This window comes from Rattus norvegicus, chromosome 14 (assembly GCF_021556685.1).
Source record: "Rattus norvegicus strain SHRSP/BbbUtx chromosome 14, alternate assembly SHRSP_T2T, whole genome shotgun sequence".
Classification (NCBI taxonomy): domain Eukaryota; kingdom Metazoa; phylum Chordata; class Mammalia; order Rodentia; family Muridae; genus Rattus; species Rattus norvegicus.
The window spans coordinates 44,917,096-44,935,680 of NC_141547.1; the positions used below are offsets into that span (position 1 = coordinate 44,917,096).

The 18,585-nt window shown below is 40.1% G+C and overlaps 1 protein-coding gene across 1 annotated transcript in view; it reads right to left on the reverse strand.

The window, feature by feature from the left end:
* Nwd2 (NACHT and WD repeat domain containing 2) overlaps positions 1–18,585 on the reverse strand; it is a 191,134-nt gene that overhangs the window by 73,091 nt on the left and 99,458 nt on the right. Inside the window, 1 exon segment of the mRNA NM_001432794.1 lies at positions 6,271–6,387. Within this exon segment, the coding sequence (NP_001419723.1) occupies positions 6,271–6,387 (117 nt within the window).

The following is an 18,585-nucleotide window of genomic DNA, read 5'->3' on the forward strand; positions in this document are numbered from 1 at the left end:
TGGCCATGAGGGTTGGCCAGTTTGACTAAGAGTGGCCCAGATGGAATATGGCAAGTCATATTTCATGGTTATTGGCAGGGAAGTAGACATAGTAGCATAGAGGGTAGATACCTGCCCAGTGTTAGTGCTGATTAAGACTTATCATTAAATATAGAAGTTTCATGTCTTTTATCTGAGAACTGAATGATCAAAGGTGGGTAGAAACCCATGATCGAGATTAAGAAAATTACTACAACAAATAGTCCATTGTATGTACTTGTGCATGATATATATGTGTATAGACACACACATAGCATGACACATGTATGGAGGCCAGGGGACAGCTATGTGGAGTTAGGCTTGTGCAGCAAGAGTTTTGATGACAGACTAAGTTATCTCACTGGTACTTAATAAGTATGTCTTTTATATGTTGAGTCTACTTCAGGCAGATGTTTACTCAAGAATGGCCAGATGCAATGAAAGCTTTGCCAGTAGTTAAGAATTCTCCTAACTGGTATCTGTGATTGAACTCCCTTGCTGTTTTCCATAGTAGCTGGACCTACTTACTTTCCCACCAACAGTATTTAAAGTTCCTTCACCCCACACTGATACCAGCTTTGATAAGTTTTAAATTTACTTTTGATAATAGACATTTTAAATGAAATAAGATGAAATTTTATCGTAGACTTGATTTGTACCTACAGGTGGATAAAATGCTAAGTCTTTGTATTTATTTATTATGCATGACAACATTTTCTTTTAAGAGATATCTTTTGACATCATTTAACATTTTATTTGGGTTACCTTTATTTTAAACCAAATTCTGACTGATAATCCTGTATCAGATTAATAGCAGGGAAATATGCTTCTCCTATTCTGTAATAGTCTCTTCTGAATTATTTTCTTTCGCTGTGCAGAAACTTTTAATTTGATATAATTTCATTGCCATTCTTGCTGATTTCCTATGTAACTTTTGTTTTGCTTGTTTACCTAATTTTTGCTTTTAAGATGTAATGAGTAACCATGGACCTTGTGAACTACACACTCAGCATGGGAATAAACACGCCTTTTATCAGTAACATCTTTAAAGAGAAAGATGTTCCATATGGCATAATTGCTCACTATACATGAAATCACAGTCTGCTAATAGGGATTGTAAACCTTTACACTGTACAGAAACTCAGATTTGTATTAGCAGATTGAGCCTCATAATACAACTTTAAAGTTGGTTCTTTCTATTATTGTCTCCTCATTTTTATGGAGTTAACTGAGCATAGAGAGGCCTCTCCTCACTTGTATGAGCCAGAAATGAAACCACAGGGCCTTTGGGGCTGTTTCCCCTTTTACTCATTATGCAGATTCTGTCTGCTTCAGCACTGATGTCTGTTCTCTACTGTGTCTCCTGAATTAATCTCAGAGGTCAGGATCAGCACCCCAATTCTAGCCTCTTGTACTCTTTGTAATAAAACCCTATAAAAAATAACGATCTATTAGTAGCCTAGTCTGCATATCAATGGACATAAAATTCAGAGTCAAGCACATTTAGTGTTTCAGCCCAGTGCCCCTGGGGACTCCTGATTATTCCAAATGAAAGCTTTGCCTGGCTCTGGAATTTTTTTGTATTGAACGTAAGATAGCATCTGTGAATCATTCTTCATTCAACAATGGCAAATTTTCTTACAAAACCTTTAGCCTTCAGGGAACTATCATGTTAAGCTTCATATCCTGCAGGGGCACCAGCATTTGTGAAAATATCTAAAGGCAAGGAAACTGTGGCTCATGAGTGACACAAATGAGCTGTCACCACTTAGTTACCATAGTTACAACAGGAAAAGCTAGGAGATGTACTCTCCCCTATAAACACCAAGACTAGCCTTGTGTAATTTAGGATCATTAGGGTAAATAATCTTCTACCTAACTGCAGGGCTTCCTCATGGCGGCTATGAGGTTAGATGTGTAACAAGGAGATAGATGAAGGAAGGGTGAACGATGTTGATGATGTCCTGCCAGTCAACCTTTACTCTTAGAACCTGCCACAATTATTCATTCCTTAAATTATTCATTCTTCCACTAACGTGCTATTGAAATGAATAGCTACAAGTGATTTTTCAAGGATCTGCACATCAAACTAGGTATACTCAAATTAATAGAAGAAAAAGTAGGAAAGCATCTAGAACAGTTGGGCACTGGAGACAATTTCCTGAACAAAACACCAATGGCTTATGCTGTAAGATCAAGAATCGACAAATAGGATCTCATAAAACTGCAAGGCTTCTGTAAGGCAAAGGACACTGTTAGGACAAAATGGCAACCAACAGATTGGGAAAAGATCTTTACCAATCCTACAACAGATAGAGGCCTTATATCCAAAATATACAAAGAATTCAAGAAGTTAGACTGCAGGGAGACAAATAACCCTATTAAAAAATGGAGTTCAGAGCTAAACAAAGAATTCACAGCTGAGGAATGCCGAATGGCTGAGAAACACCTAAAGAAATGTTTGACATATTTAGTGATGATGGAAATGCAAATCAAAACAACCCTGAGATTTCACCTCACACCAGTGAGAAAGGCTAAGATCAAAAACTCAGGTGACAGCAAATGCTTGCGAGGATGTGGAGAAAGAAGAACACTCCTCCATTGTTGGTGGGATTGCAGACTGATACAATTCTCGAAATCAGTCTGGAGATTGCTCAGAAAATTGGATATTGAACTACCTGAGGACCCAGCTATACTTCTTTTAGGTATATGCCCAAAGGATGCCCCAACCTATAACAAGACACGTGCTCCACTATGTTCATAGCAGCCTTATTTATAATAGCCAGAAGCTGGAAAGAACCCAGATGCCCTTCAACAGAGGAATGGATACAGAAAATGTGGCACATTTAAACAATGGAATATTACTCAGCTATCCAAAACAATGACTTTATGAAATTCATAGGCAAATGGATGGTACTGGAAAATATCATCCTGAGTGATGTAACCCAATCACAGAAAAACACACATGGTATGTACTCATTGATAAGTGGCTATTAGCCCATATGCTTGAAGTGCCCTAGATGCACAGAATACATGAAACTCAAGAGGGATGACCAAAATGCGAATGCTTCACTCCTTCTTTAAAAGGGGAAGAAGAATACCCTTGGCAGGGAATAGGGAGGCAAAGTTTAGAACAGAGGCAGAAGGAACACCCATTCAGAGCCTGCTCCACATGTGGCCCATACATATACAGCCACCAAACTAGATTAGATGGATGAAGCAAAGAAGTGCAGGCCGACAGTAACTGGATGTAGATCTCTCCTGAGAGACACACCCAGAATACATCAAATACATAGGAGAATGCCAGCAGCAAACCACTGTTCTGAGAACGGGACCCCTGTTGAAGGAATCAGAGAAAGGACTGAAAGAGCTTGAAGGGGCTTGAGACTCCATATGAACAACAATGCCAACCAATCAGAGCTTCCAGGGACTAAGCCACTACCCAAAGACTATACATGGACTGACCCTGGGCTCCAACCTCATAGGTAGCAATGAATATCCTAGTAAGAGCACCAGTGGAAGGGGAAGCCCTTGGTCCTGCCAAGACTGAACCCCCAGTGAACGTGATTGTTGTGGAGAGGGCAGTAATGGGGGGAGGATAGGGAGGGGAACCCCATATAGAAGGGGAGTTGGAGGAGTTAGGGGGATGTTGGCCCTGAAACCGGGAAAGGGAATAACAATCAAAATGTAAATAAGAAATACTCAAATTAATAACAATTAAAAAAAAAAAGAAAATGACACCTGAATCGTCATGAGGTATATATGATGGTTGACTTCTCCAATCTAGCCTTGTGACCATCAAGGGATTTAATCTGACCTGTGTTTTGGGGCTTGGATTTCTCTCCCATCTCCCCTGCTTTAGCGTATCTCGTTGTATTATTTACTTTGAGGATAGCTAATATTAGGTACTTTACTATTGTGAAAAACACCATGACCAAAAGCAACTTAAGAAAGCAAACTTATTTGATGTCTGGTTACAGAAGGATGAGGATGTATCATGGTGGGGAATCATGGCAATGAGCAGCAGAGATGACAGTAGAAGGAAGCTGTGGGCCTTCATTTTAATCACTGAAACAATGAACTGGAAGTTGGTCAAGGCTCTAAACCCTCAAAGTTTGAGCCTAGTGACATATTTCCTTTAGTAAGCCTCTATTCATTAAGAGTTGGATGACAACCCCAACCAGCCCAACCAGCTGGGGACCATGGGAGTTTTTGGGGAACACTTCTCATTGAAACCACAACAGTGGTGTAGCTGGTGATACACTCCAGACAGACATTTTTCCAAGACTGAGGTCACTGATACACTCCAGACAGATCTTCACCCTAAACTTAAGTCACTGTTATCATCTATCTATTCTGCAAATCCCTAAACCAGGTATGTTTCTCCTGTGCATTAAAGTCTGTGTGTCCCAGTTCTACTCTGGACCCACAGTAAGATGGTTCTTAAAAGATCAGTAGGATCATTTTCCCCCAATTTGTTCAACACATTTCTTTGACTTCCTTTGTCACTCAGAGTAAAAGTGGAATATTTATTCTCTTAATACTATTTTCTTTATGAGATTGATGGTTCCTAATTATACTGAGCACAAGGATGCACAATACTTTTAAAAATAAATTTAAAGGTCCCTCATTCCTGTATCTTCCTCCTTTGCTCCCATTCTTCCAGGCACAGTGGCCTGCTTGCTGTGCCCTGAACATGCCAAGGACATGCCTGAGAGCCACCCCTTGAAGATCTCTAATCTACAATATCAGCCTGGTTCTTTCTCACCCCATTTTCCTTTCATGGTCTCCCATTGATATCATAATCTCTCCTCTTTCTGAGTATTTCCTCTATTGTGCTGATCACTATCTGACATGTTATTATATTTAGGTTTTTGCTTGCCCCTTTCTACTTCTAGCCACATAAAGATACATGCTTCAAGAGGGTGGGGAATCTTATTGTCTTAGCTCATTGATAAGTTTGAATCAAGAGAATCTGGCACCCCAAAGACACTACCACATACCTTACCCTGGCACATGTCCAATATTAACAACAGCCCCTGAAACATACAAACCTTAATTCAATTCATTGTCTTTGGTAAGAACTTTCCCACCAGCCAGTCAGGTCTGAAATCACTGCAGGGTCTAGTATGTATATCTGAATGAGTATGGATAGACAAACTAACATTAAAAACTCTCTTATAGAAATACTGTGGTAGTTTGAGTGAGAATGGTCCTCTCAGGCTCATATGTTTGAATGCTTGGTCTCAGTTGGTGGAACAGTTTGGGAAGGATTAAGAGGTGTGGCTTTTTGAAGGGGTGTGGCCTTGCTGGAGGAAGTGTGTCACTTGGGGGCTCTGAGAGAGGAATACTTTTTGAGGTTTCAAAACCCCATTCATTCTATATTTGGCTCTCACTCTGCCTTGTGTTATCATCTCAAAGTGTAAGCTCCCAACTACTTCTCCAGGACATGTCTGCCTTCCTGCTGCCATATTTCCCACCATGATGGTTATGTCTCAGAGCATCCTGTTTCAGCTCCCATGGATGACTAGACATGTTTTGGATTCAAGATACGGCTTTCTTATACAAGGTGTGGAAGTGATTTTGTACATTCACCCACTAAAGAACTGATCTCCTTATACCACTACCACAGTGCTTACATAGAGGAGGATGCCCTCTTCAGAACAGCACACTTAGCTAATAGTGATGCTCTTCATGAAAAGACTTTGTTGACATGTTTGACGCTTGTAGTGAACCTCAGTCTGGAAATCACTGTAGACACAAATTCATGAGGTACCATTTCCTGTTGGGTTTGACTAGCATGTTTGGTTGACTTTACGAAATCTTTCAGCCATTGTATTTAAAGAAATATTGGGGGAATAAAAAGATACTGTAACAGTCTAAATCATGCAGCTAGACAGGGGAAGCTATGTTAGTTATGGCAGGACTGAGAGAGCCATCCTTATTGCTGATTGCAAGCTGGATAGCCAGTCAACTCCAGTCATTCTAGCCATGAATATTTCAACAATTTCACCATTCATCTGTAACATTCCTTGTGAAAAGCTGGAGAGATATTTTTCCCTTTTACATGTGTAGATAAGAAGACAGTTAAATTTCTTTAAAATAAATATTTAAGAAATCTTCCTCTTGGAACAAACAAAAACAAACAAACAACAATAAAACGAAACCCAGAAACCTAACCCCCACCAATGAGCACACATTTGAACATTCTCATGACTGAATAGAAGAAAGCATTAGTGTTTTTATACCCACAACAAAACATGGACCTGCAGAACTTTTCAAGCACTCCTCCAGCAGCTTCATGCGCATCTTCTGCAGCTCGGGGCTGTCCCATTCATCTTCCTCAACTCCCCAGTACAGATCTATGACCTGCGGAAAAATGGATGAAGCAGTGTTAATTCCCCTGCAAGGAAATTAAATTTACCTGTGGACTTTAGTCTTGCTCACAATGTCAAGTTAATGGCACTGTCCACTTTTCTCTCTGTAGCATGGGTTTCCTTGGTGGATGGGTACTGGGGGGGTGCGGTGAGCACTGATTTTCAAGTTCTATCTAAAGAGACATGTCTTTACTCCATGATGGTTTGGGAATGAGCACTGAATTTTTTATTTTGTTTCTGATATAGGAATCACACAAGCCTGGAGAAAAGGAAATGTTAAATGTCAAAGGTTTTGTAGTGTAGCATTTAATTACATTACACTAGCAAAAATGATTGTATCTGGGATAAGTTTACCACATTGCTTTTGAAAAAAATCACACTGTAAGTTATTATGTACTGTGAATACTGATATAAGAAGAGAGCCAGATCTGTCACTAAATACCCATGTTTCTTTAGAAAAGAAAAAAAGAACCCCCCCCTTTCCTGTTAATACCACACTTTATTCCAGAGGATAGATATTTTGACTACATCTGTTTTATCTGGGAACAATTTGGCTTTCATCAATACATATCTGAAGAACCTTGTTGGAAAACAGAAAGGTATGCTGTACTGAGAGAGGAAGATAATGGGGGCCTCTATGTCCTGACTTCAAACACTCCTTGGGAAGGTTCTGTTAGTCTGAAACAACTTTCAGAAGTCAGTTCATCAGCAGGGGGATCCTGTTCCCTTTACTCAGCACTATCTGCATAAAGCAACTGTTTCTGCCTGAGGCTTTGAAGGTTTTTGCTTTTCCTTCCCTTCTGCTCTCCCCACATCAGGGAAAAGAAACTTCCTGCCTCTCTTACAGGCCCTGACATGGGCTTGGGTGAGGGGTAAACAGAAGGGGAGTCCTCTGTGATACAAGCAGATTCCAGAGATTTTGTGTGCTCCCTGGTTTTTGGCTGTGGTTCCCACATTAGTTGTGTTTCTAGTAGACATCTGACATCATGAATTTGAGGTTTTAAGTTAAAGACAGTATTTCTCTAATAAATATTTCCATGAGGAAAGGGCAGGGGAGTGACCTGGTTCACTGGTGAAGAGTGCTTGCTGTTCAGTTGTGAGGAACACAGAATTAGGATCCCAGTGTCCATGCTGGTGGACTGCAGTATCTATAACTGCATTTCCAAAGCCCACACAGACAATAAATCTCCTAAAACTACTTCCACAGAGTCCATTCCAGGACTTCCAGCCTATCTGAAAACTCTCCCATTGATTTGAGGAACACTATTTAAACTACATTGTAAGGTTTAACCACACATTAGTAAGGAGGGAAGTGATAGTTGGCAAGGACATAATAATTCTACTGATTAATTGGAGAATCACTAGCTGGAATGATTTAAAATTAATGATGAACAAATGAAAATGCAATATTCAGTTTCTCAAGGGCTCCCTGGTTCTGTAACTGCTGACTCGTAGGCTGGACAGTGGAGAAACAGCATATGCTTGTCACTGAGTTCCAAAGAACAGAGCTGTGTGCTTTTGAGTTTCAGGAGGGCACAGAAGTCATCTATGAAGAAAATCCAACAGAAAGGGCAGTAAAGTTAGTAATTTGGTAAGTAATTTGAACTGTGCGACTTAGAAAAGTTCCCCCTTTTTAGACATTTTGATTTCTGTTGCCAAAAATCCAGTATGTATGTCTGTATGTCTGTATATATATATATATATATATATATTATATATATATATATTATATATATATGTGTGTGTGTGTGTGTGTTAAAACAGGATATTTCAACAAATGTATTTCTTTTTAAAATTTATTTATTTGATTATTTTGAGTGTATGAGCATTCTGCCTGCTTATACGTTTGTGCACCACATGCATGTCTAGTGCCCACAGAAAGGTCAGAAGAGGGTGCTGAACTCCCTGGGATTGGAGTTAGTAGATACTTGTTAGCTGCCAATGTGGGTGTGGAAATTGAATGTGGGTCCTCTGCAAGAACAACAAGTGCTCTTAATTCTTGAGCCAACTCTTTAGCCTCGAAAACAGGACATTTCCATCCGTCAGTCAATAAAGCATCAAACACACTCAAATCCATTGCTGTGTGAATGCACTCTTGTTTGTGTACTGTACAACAGAACAGTTGCACATAGACTTGGTCTTTCTCTTCTTAACTGACACTGGCTGGATGTGAAACCATGCTCTATGGGACAACATTACAGTGAATGACAGACCACATAAGGATGTATATGCCATAAAATAACTAGCAAGAAAACCCTTGAAAATGGTGACAAATGAGAAAGGGCAGCATTTGTTAATGGCACATAGGTCAAGAAGGAAATCACAAGTGAAATAAAGATTTAGGCAAATGAAAAAGAAGATATAGCATGTCAAAGTTATGGGAGGAAGTCAGAGTAGCATCAAGACAAGAGCATTGTAGTTAAAAGGAACTACATTAAAAAATTTAAAATAAAAAACTAGGGAAGCATCTGGAACACATGGGCACTGGAAAAAATTTCCTGAACAAAACACCAATGGCTTATGCTCTAAGATCAAGAATCGACAAATGGGATCTCATAAAACTGCAAAGCTTCTGTAAGGCAAAGGACACTGTGGTTAGGACAAAACGGCAACCAACAGATTGGGAAAAGATCTTTACCAATCCTACAACAGATAGAGGCCTTATATCCAAAATATACAAAGAACTCAAGAAGTTAGACCGCAGGGAAACAAATAACCCTATTAAAAATGGGGTTCAGAGCTAAACAAAGAATTCAGAGCTGAGGAATGCCGAATGGCTGAGAAACACCTAAAGAAATGTTCAGCATCTTTAGTCATAAGGGAAATGCAAATCAAAACAACCCTGAGATTTCACCTCACACCAGTGAGAATGGCTAAGATCAAAAACTCAGGTGACAGCAGATGCTGGCGAGGATGCGGAGAAAGAGGAACACTCCTCCATTGTTGGTGGGATTGCAGACTGGTAAAACCATTCTGGAAATCAGTCTGGAGGTTCCTCAGAAAATTGGACATTGAACTGCCTGAGGATCCAGCTATACCTCTCTTGGGCATATACCCAAAAGATGCCTCAACATATAAAAGAGACACGTGCTCCACTATGTTCATCGCAGCCTTATTTATAATAGCCAGAAACTGGAAAGAACCCAGATGCCCTTCAACAGAGGAATGGATACAGAAAATGTGGTACATCTACACAATGGAATACTACTCAGCTATCAAAAACAACGAGTTTATGAAATTCGTAGGCAAATGGTTGGAACTGGAAAATATCATCCTGAGTGAGCTAACCCACTCACAGAAAGACATACATGGTATGCACTCATTGATAAGTGGCTATTAGCCCAAATGCTTGAATTACCCTAGATCCCTAGAACAAACGAAACTCAAGACGGATGATCAAAATGTGAATGCTTCACTCCTTCTTTAAATGAGGAAAAAGAATACCCTTGGCAGGGAAGGGAGAGGCAAAGATTAAAACAGAGACTGTAGGAACACCCATTCAGAGCCTGCCCCACATGTGGCCCATACATATACAGCCACCCAATTAGACAAGATGGATGAAGCAAAGAAGTGCAGACTGACAGGAGCCGGATGTAGATCGCTCCTGAGAGACACAGCCAGAATACAGCAAATACAGAGGCGATTGCCAGCAGCAAACCACTGAACTGAGAATAGGACCCCCGTTGAAGGAATCAGAGAAAGAACTGGAAGAGCTTGAAGGGGCTCGAGACCCCATATGTACAACAATGCCAAGCAACCATAGCTTCCAGGGACTAAGCCACTACCTAAAGACTATACATGGACTGACCCTGGACTCTGACCTCATAGGTAGCAATGAATATCCTAGTAAGAGCACCAGTGGAAGGGGAAGCCCTGGGTCCTGGCTAAGACTGAACCCCCAGTGAACTAGACTGTTGGGGGGAGGGCGGCAATGGGGGGAGGGTTGGGAGGGGAACACCCATAAGGAAGGGGGGAGAGGGGGATGTTTGCCCGGAAACCGGGAAAGGGAATAACACTCGAAATGTATATAAGAAATACTCAAGTTAATAAAAAAAATTTAAAATCGGGGTTGGGGATTTAGCTCAGTGGTAGAGAGCTTGCCTGGTTCGGTCCCCAGCTCCGAAAAATAGAAAAAAGAAAAAAAATTAAAATCACTGACTGAAAAAAAAAAAAAAAGGAAGAGCAACCAAGAACAGTGTAACCAATCAAAAAGCGAGAAGTAGCAGCTCATCGTGGAAATGTATAAGCTAGAAAAAGGTAGGAACCGACAAAACAAAGCTTCATTGAAAAGGTTAACAAAATGACATTTTAGAGACAATTAAAATGATGTTAAAGGAAAGAGTCAATTATTACCTGCTCTAGAGGAATAGTGAGCACTAAGGAATATACCAGAAACATCTGACTGTGTGCCACTAAGTTAACTGAGGTGACTGGAAATTTGCCAACAAGACACAAATTAGCAGAGCTGACTCAAGACAAAACACACAATCTATAGGCATCTTTAAGAAGAGATCAGACGGCCATTCAGAGCCTGCCCCACATGTAGCCACCAAAACTAGATAAGATTGATGAAGCTAAAAAGTGCATGCTGAAAGGGACAGGATATAGATCTCTCCTGAGAGACACATCCAGATCATGTCCAATAAGGAGGTCAATGCTAGCAGCAAATCACTGAACTGAGAACAGGACCCTGTTTAGGGGAATTAGAAGAAGGACTGAAAGAGCTGAAGGGGCTTGCAACCCTATAAGAACAACAATGCCAACCAAGCAGAGCTTTCATGAATAAACCAGGACTGACCCAGGGCTTCAACTGCATATGTAGCAGAGAATAGCCTTGTTGGGGCATCAGTGGAAGGGGAAGCCCTTGGTCCTGCCAAGGTTGGACCCCCAGTGCAGGGGAATGCTGGTAAAGGAGGTGGATGGGGGGAACACCCGTATGGGGGAGGGGGTGGGGATGTGAACTTATGGACAGGAAACTGGGAAAGGGAATACCATTTGAAATGTAAGTAAAGAAATACATCTAATAAAAAATTAAAAAAGAGGAGATCGCACAGTAAATGACACATTAAATATTGCTGGAAGAGAAGGCACAGCACCAGATGGACGTGTTGGCAATGTCTGTCAAAGACTTAAAGAAGAATTAATATCAGTTCTTTATAAACACTTCCAAAAACTTGAAGGAGAAAGGACCCTCTCCTAAGCACAGTATGAATTAGGTACAAAAACTATACAAAAAATTCCCCAGGAAGTTATGTATTGATATAATTTTTATGACTATAAGGCAAGAATCCTCAATGAAATATTAGTCCAATCTAGTTGTATAGAAATATAGAAATAGGATTAAACAAGACAATCAAGTAAAATTTGCTTGGAATTCAAGGTTGGTTAAAATGTTAGACAAACTGGCTAATATAATATGTTGTAGTAATAGAAAATAGGACAACATTTACATGATCATCTCAACAGACAGAGAAAGAACTGACAGAATTGAGCGCCATTTCATGATAAAAGTACCTAAAATGTAGAAACAGAAACAGACATTCTCTTAACCAGATGAAACACACATCTACTCAACACTGTACTGGAGATTCAACTAGGATCGTTAGAAAAGAAATAAGTACATATATAAGGCATATTTTTGTATAATAAAATACTGAGGAATCTGCTAAAATGTGAGTGTGGGTGTGCCATGGTATTTGTGTGGAGAATCAGTGGCAAATTTGTGGAGTCCTTTCTCTCCTGCCACCTCCATGTGGGCTCCAGAGATCAAATGCAGGTTGCTAAGCTTGCCCAGCAAGAGCCTCAACATGCTGAGCCCTCTTGCTGACCACTTAATTATTGTTACAGGTACTGGCAATCACATACTGTATATATGACCCGAAAGTAGAAGCAAAGCTACTTAGGGGGTAGAAAGCACTGATGGGGGAGGGCTGGAGGAGAAAGGGAGGATGGGAGCATATGGCAGAGAATGTTCAAACAGATCAGGGTAATAATCTTAGGAAACTCAATGCTATGTACAGTAAATACATGCCAGTGAAACCAAGAAGAGGCAGCAAGGATGTGGAAATAACAACACACAGAAGGAAGTTGTAAGTCAAACATCGAGAGCACGTGGAGAATGTCGTTGACTCCATAATAATAGAAAAATAACACTTAAGTATGGGAAGAGTACCTGAGTAGTTTCTTTTCCAAAGAGTACATACACATTTTCATAGTCATAAAAAGATACTCTGTATTATTTATTATTATTATTCACATCACAAGTCAAAGCAAGGTCAGATCATAATTATGTATACACCCAGGTGTCTGTAATGAAAAAGGTTGAAGGTGAGGAGAGACCAGACCCTCTATGCATTCTAGATGGCTCAAACACTGGGAAGGGTCTAGCAGTTACTGAAGTGCTCAAACAGGGTTAACACATGACCCAGCAATAGTACCCAGAGAAACAAGCCCAAGAATAATGACCACATGTTTCCACGAAAACTTATGCTTGGATGCTAGTAGGGACCTTTAGTATTCCTAGCAGCTGGGGACAACCAGCATTCCACCAGGTGATCAGTAGGCAACACGTGAGGTAATGAGATATGATTACAGGCTACAATGCAGGTGAAGTTTGCAAGTCTTAACTAAAAGAGGCCAGTTGCAAAGAGCTACAGATTATACAGTTCTGCTTAAGTGAGCAGTCTGCACATAATGATAGAACATGAAGTAGTGTGGTTCCTTAGTGCAAGTCGGGAGGGGGAAGAGGTGGGTTTCTGTTACGAGCACAGGGTTTCTTTTGGGTTGAAAAAATGTTCTAAATTTGATTTTTCTAATTACCATATACCTGTGAATATACAAGACACCCCAATTGAGTCATACAGCTTAAGACTGAATCTCAATGAAGCTGGATTCTTTGTACATCTATTCATATTGTGATTTTATAATGTTTTTATATTTCCTGACCATAGAGTACATGGGTACAAGAATAATGGATGTTTATTTACACCAAGTACTGGAATAGTAAAGGCAACCATCAGGATCTAAGTAAGTAGGTACAGACTAAATGACCGCAATAAAAATTTCAAACAGGGTTCTTTTCATTCATCTAGTGCATTGTGGAAGGCAGAGCATCCCATGACTTACCTGCCACATTGTCTTTTGTCAATCATCCTTTTGTCTTTTGTGTTTGCATCAATCATCCTTACGCTTTGGTTACTGTTAGCCTCTTGTTGGTGACTGGTACCCTCTTCCAGCCCTTCTTCATAAACTGTCCTTTTCTCTTCTTTTCTTTTCTTTTCTTTTCTTTTCTTTTCTTTTCTTTTCTTTTCTTTTCTTTTCTTTCCTTTTTCTTCCTTTTTTTTAAACACTTCAGTAGCTTTGTTTAAATATTCTCCTGCCCCCAATTTTTCTCCATTAAACTGCTCTTTCTGTATGTCTTTATGGGAATTAAGTGATGAGAAAGGATAAAATCAAGCAACCTCAAAGACGGGGACAGAGTAAATACATGAAGCATTGAACTTATGCAATGCAAAACTCCATTTTGGGCAAATAGATGTGCCATCTATCTACATGATCAATAACTGGTAAAAAACAGCTTGGAACGAAAGTGCTCAACAAGACAAGATTTATTACACACTTAAAAAAAATTAAGTTTAACTTTGAGAGTGATGCCTGGGCAGAGCATCTCCCATGATGCTCTTTGCTGTGTGTTGGACTACAATCCTGTCAACAGCACATTTTCTGTGCCTTTATTTATTGTGCCATTTAAGGAGAAAGCTTAGAGAAGCAATCTGACTTTTATCTTTTTTTAAAAACCTAAAACCATCTCATTTTTTTTAAGTTCTTAGGGATGCTGATTTATCCTGCTAATTATAATGTGCTCAATTGATCTGAAAGCAAAATAATCAACCAAGAAAGCCCTAATAAATCCTCCCCAGCAATAAGACGGAATTTGTTTTTCCGTCCGTTTTTGTTTGCCAACCTCACAAGACTATCAAGCAACATGTAAGAAATAGTTACTAACCTAACATTTCAGCTTCTATCTATCTTCCAGAAAATTTGAATTTGAATTGATAATGCTCTAGTACTATCTCTTATTTGAAAAAAGCCTTTGGGTGTGGGAGGAAGATTGTGGGAGGGGGTGACTGGGAAGGAGGCAGTGAGCAGGATACAATGTGAATAAGAAAAAAAAAAGACTAAAAACAAAACCAAAACAAAAAGAAATCACAGGTGGCTGGGGATTTAGGCTTAATGGCAGAGTGACTACTGCCTCCAGCACACAAAGTCTTGCATTTAATACCTAGCTCCACAGAAGTGAAAAGTAATAAAATAGTTTTTTAAAAGGAAAAGAAAAAAAATAAAAAGAAAAGAAGACCTTTGAGGAAATGTTGACCAAAATGTTTCCTTGATAAAACTCTCCACATTATAGAACCTTATCTGGATATAAAACACCAAAGTCAGAAAGTCTATGTCTGATATAATTTGTGTATGGTGTTAAATGTGCATGTGAGTGTGGATGTGTGGGCGTGCATGCCTGTGCATGGCTGGAGACCAGTGGAGGAATTTCCTTGGCTTATTCCCTTGAGACAAGGTCACACCGAACTTGGAGGCTGGGTGGGGGGAGGAGGGGCTGAAGGCTGGCAGCTGGTAAGCCTTCTTTATTTTCCTGTCTCTGCCTATTACCAGCACAGAAATTACAGGTATGCTTGTAACTACACTCAGCATTTTGTTTGGGTGCTGGGGTCTCAACTCAGGTCTTAATCCTTTGACTTACCCACTGAGCCATTGTTCCCATCCCTACATTATACATACATTATTTACACATTCATTTATTTATTTAAACAAATCCTATACTGAATCGAGAGCTGTTAGTTATTGTAGTGGCTCTTTATTGCTTAAGGCACTTTCTCCTTAGGAATGATGTCCTTTCACCCTTAAAAATAATCTTATCACATTTTAGTTAGTTTGGGTTAAAAAATGGATTTCTCTAGCTTTCATTATCGCCATCCCCCCACCCCGCCCAACTTTTAGGGATATCATTTTAAGAACTCCAATATCTCAGGAAATAATTACAGAATTTGGCAAATGAGAGCACATGAAATTAAAAAAACCTTCTGCCTAGCAGAGGAAACAAACGGCAGCGTGAACAGACATTGCAGAGAATAGGAGAAAACTGTTGCCAACTGTACATCAGATGGGGGATAATGCTTGAATCTATAAAGTTCTGGAAAACTATAGATCATCCTACCAATGAGTGAGTAAATGAAGCAGATTTTTCTCAAAAGCAGAGATGCAAATGATCAATAACAATGCCTGTTATCAAAGAAACCAGTGACAAATGCAAGTGAGGGTGTGAGCAAAGGGGACCATGTGGGCATTGTCTCTGGGAATTAAATTTTTTGTCACCAGCCTGGAAATCAGTATGGTGGTTCCTCAGACACTGAAAACAGAATTAGAGCAAGATCCAGTCATAGGAATCTAACAGAAGCTTGGTGGGCGCATCGTCCCAAAATAAGAAAGATGGAATTTATATCCTAGGCTCATAGCGAGGATTAAGCAAATCAATAGTAAACTCTACATAAATTTCAAGTTCTCCAAATTTGCCCATGAGAATGTTTCTTTTTCCTTCAACTTTTTTCCCTCCAGCAGATCATCTTCCTCTACCCGTTTTTTTAAAAAGAATTCAGCTTAAGTAGGCCTTTCTGAAAATGCTGGACAATAAGAACACTGACCACTTCCCCTCCTGCCCCCACCCCGTGCCTCCATGATGCATGCCAACAGCACCTGCATCTCCTTGGCAGTAAGCGTCACATGGGTCAGTGCCAGCTCATGACTACATACTTTGTGAGACTCAGCAACCTTGGGTCAGAGACTGTTCAACACTGGCACTGCTAGTCTCATACCTCTTCCTGAGGCAGTGTGCTATCACTAAATGTCTCAGTTACTTGTTTTGTTGCTGTGACAAAAAACAAGAACAAGAACAAAAACAAAACAAAACAGCCCCCCCCCCCCAAATCATGGTCGAAATGTCATGGCAGCAGGAGCTTCTGAGACAGCTGTTCACAATGACGTAGTCAGCAAATAGAGAGATGAATACTGGTGCTCAGTAGGCTTCCTCCTTTTTATTTGGTCCAGGACTGCAGCCTAGAGGATGGGTCCACCCACAGTGAAGGGGGATCTTCTCATGTTAATTTACCTACTTTAGATTATTCTTCACAGACATGTCCAAACATTTGTCTCCCAAAGAATTTTAGCTTCTTTCAGTTTATTAATTTGAACAATATTGATCATCATAGTAGCTATCTGAAAGCTATGTGGACAGGGCTCTGAGGTTCCCAAACAAGCCTGATTCATAAGATCAAGAGTAGACATCAGCAAGGACGTGATACACAAATACATGTGATTGACCTTAAAGGACAGCTACATAGCTTCTACTCCAAAGAGGGTTGGAGGAACTTTTTAGTACACATGAAAGTGATGCAAAGACAAGAACTGTGCTGTATCCTGCTTGTGCATAGACACTAAGATTATGACATAAACTTCTGTAGTCAGAAGGACTTAAGGACCAGATAGAGGAAATGCTTTACTCTATAGGTAAGTGAATAAGTTAACTACATCTCAGTGGTCTCTACCTAATTATGGACAAAGCAAATCTTTCATACAAGTTATCTTTTTAGTTTTTGAACATTTGTTAAACTGTCTCCCCCTCCCTCCTGAGAAAACAGGAAAAGTAATAATGGAAAACTTAAGTACTGTGAGTTTAGGATTTACAGAAGGCTTTTTGTTGAGTGTATTCAACCGAGACACTTAAATGTCACCTGAAAATTGAGGACTGTTTCTCATTCTGCTTACCAAAGGACAAATTCTCTTGGGTGGTTTCCACTGCTGGGGGGTAATTGAGACAGTCACAGTTAGCAGAAATTAAGGCTTAGTAGAGAATAATGCTCTACTAAATCCCGAATCTCCCCCAATGCTTCCACTCTACATTTAGGAGAAATATTAAGAAGATCAACCCTGAGCACAAGCTAAAATGAGGAATAATATTGTGTAAGAAGTCAGGTTTGGTTATTCAGAGGAGCCACTGCATGCTGTGAAAATTGTGATTAAATCAAAACAATGAAGGTCATGTCCACACTCTCCTTCTCCCTTGCCTGCTGTCATCCTTATTTATTTTCACTCTCATAATCTGGCTCTCACAGGGATGGGAGATGGATGATGTAACATGCTTATACTCCCAGGGAGTATCAGCTTGGGAAAGCCTGCCTAGGCTCTGATGGGCAGCACTGAAATGCGAAGTGACTAAACAAATTAGACCTCTGGCCTGAGTGAAGTGATGCGATCCAATGAAGAGCTGTTCATTTCCCGGTAGACAGAGGCATCCATTAGATAAATAGAGAAGAGAGAAAGGTGATTAGTTGACAAGGTGCAGGCGAGACCAAGGGTACCATAACAGAGTGTGTCAGTTACAAAGCCTACAAGGTATGTTGGTAACTTAGGGGACAAAAAAAAATCTTGGGATGCCCGAGCAGGCAGAAATGAAGAACACATGGAGAAACAATGTGGGAACCCATGTTCTTGCAACCAAAATAAAAATATAATATATAATAAAATAGGTTAGTGGAACATACATGAAATGAAAGAACAAAGGGGAGGGGGATATTAGGAGCTGCTAAGTTTTGAGTGATCAGGAGATCAGGGATCAGAGGGTGAGGGAAATGAGAGGGGGGTAGATACACAACATTAAGGATGTATGAAGAAGTCTTGTGAAACTCAGTGAGTCTCTAAGCCAATTAAAGCATAATAAAAGAAGAAGTTTGAGCAGGGATATCTGGCACGCGCAAACAACGCTGCTTGCTTCCAGAAGACATGGGTTATTATATGAAGATGTCACCCCAAACAAGACAGGTTTCTGCTCTGGATCTGTACTGCTCCCCATGACTAGATTTGGCCCCATTGCTAAGGAAACCACCCACTGTTGTTGTAGAGTGTAGAGAATCAACTTTTGGATGGACCAGGGAACTCTTCCTGCTGGTCATTGGTAAGTCTCCTATGATTCAGTGGCTAGCTCCATACACACTAGCATATGGGTAACATGAGCTGCATCTAATGGGTTATTTACAAAAGATGTAAAGTTTGGAAGGAGATAAGATATGTGGAAGGTAAGGTGGGAATGGAGAGAGAGAGCTGGGAGAGGGGGTTTGGGGGTGAC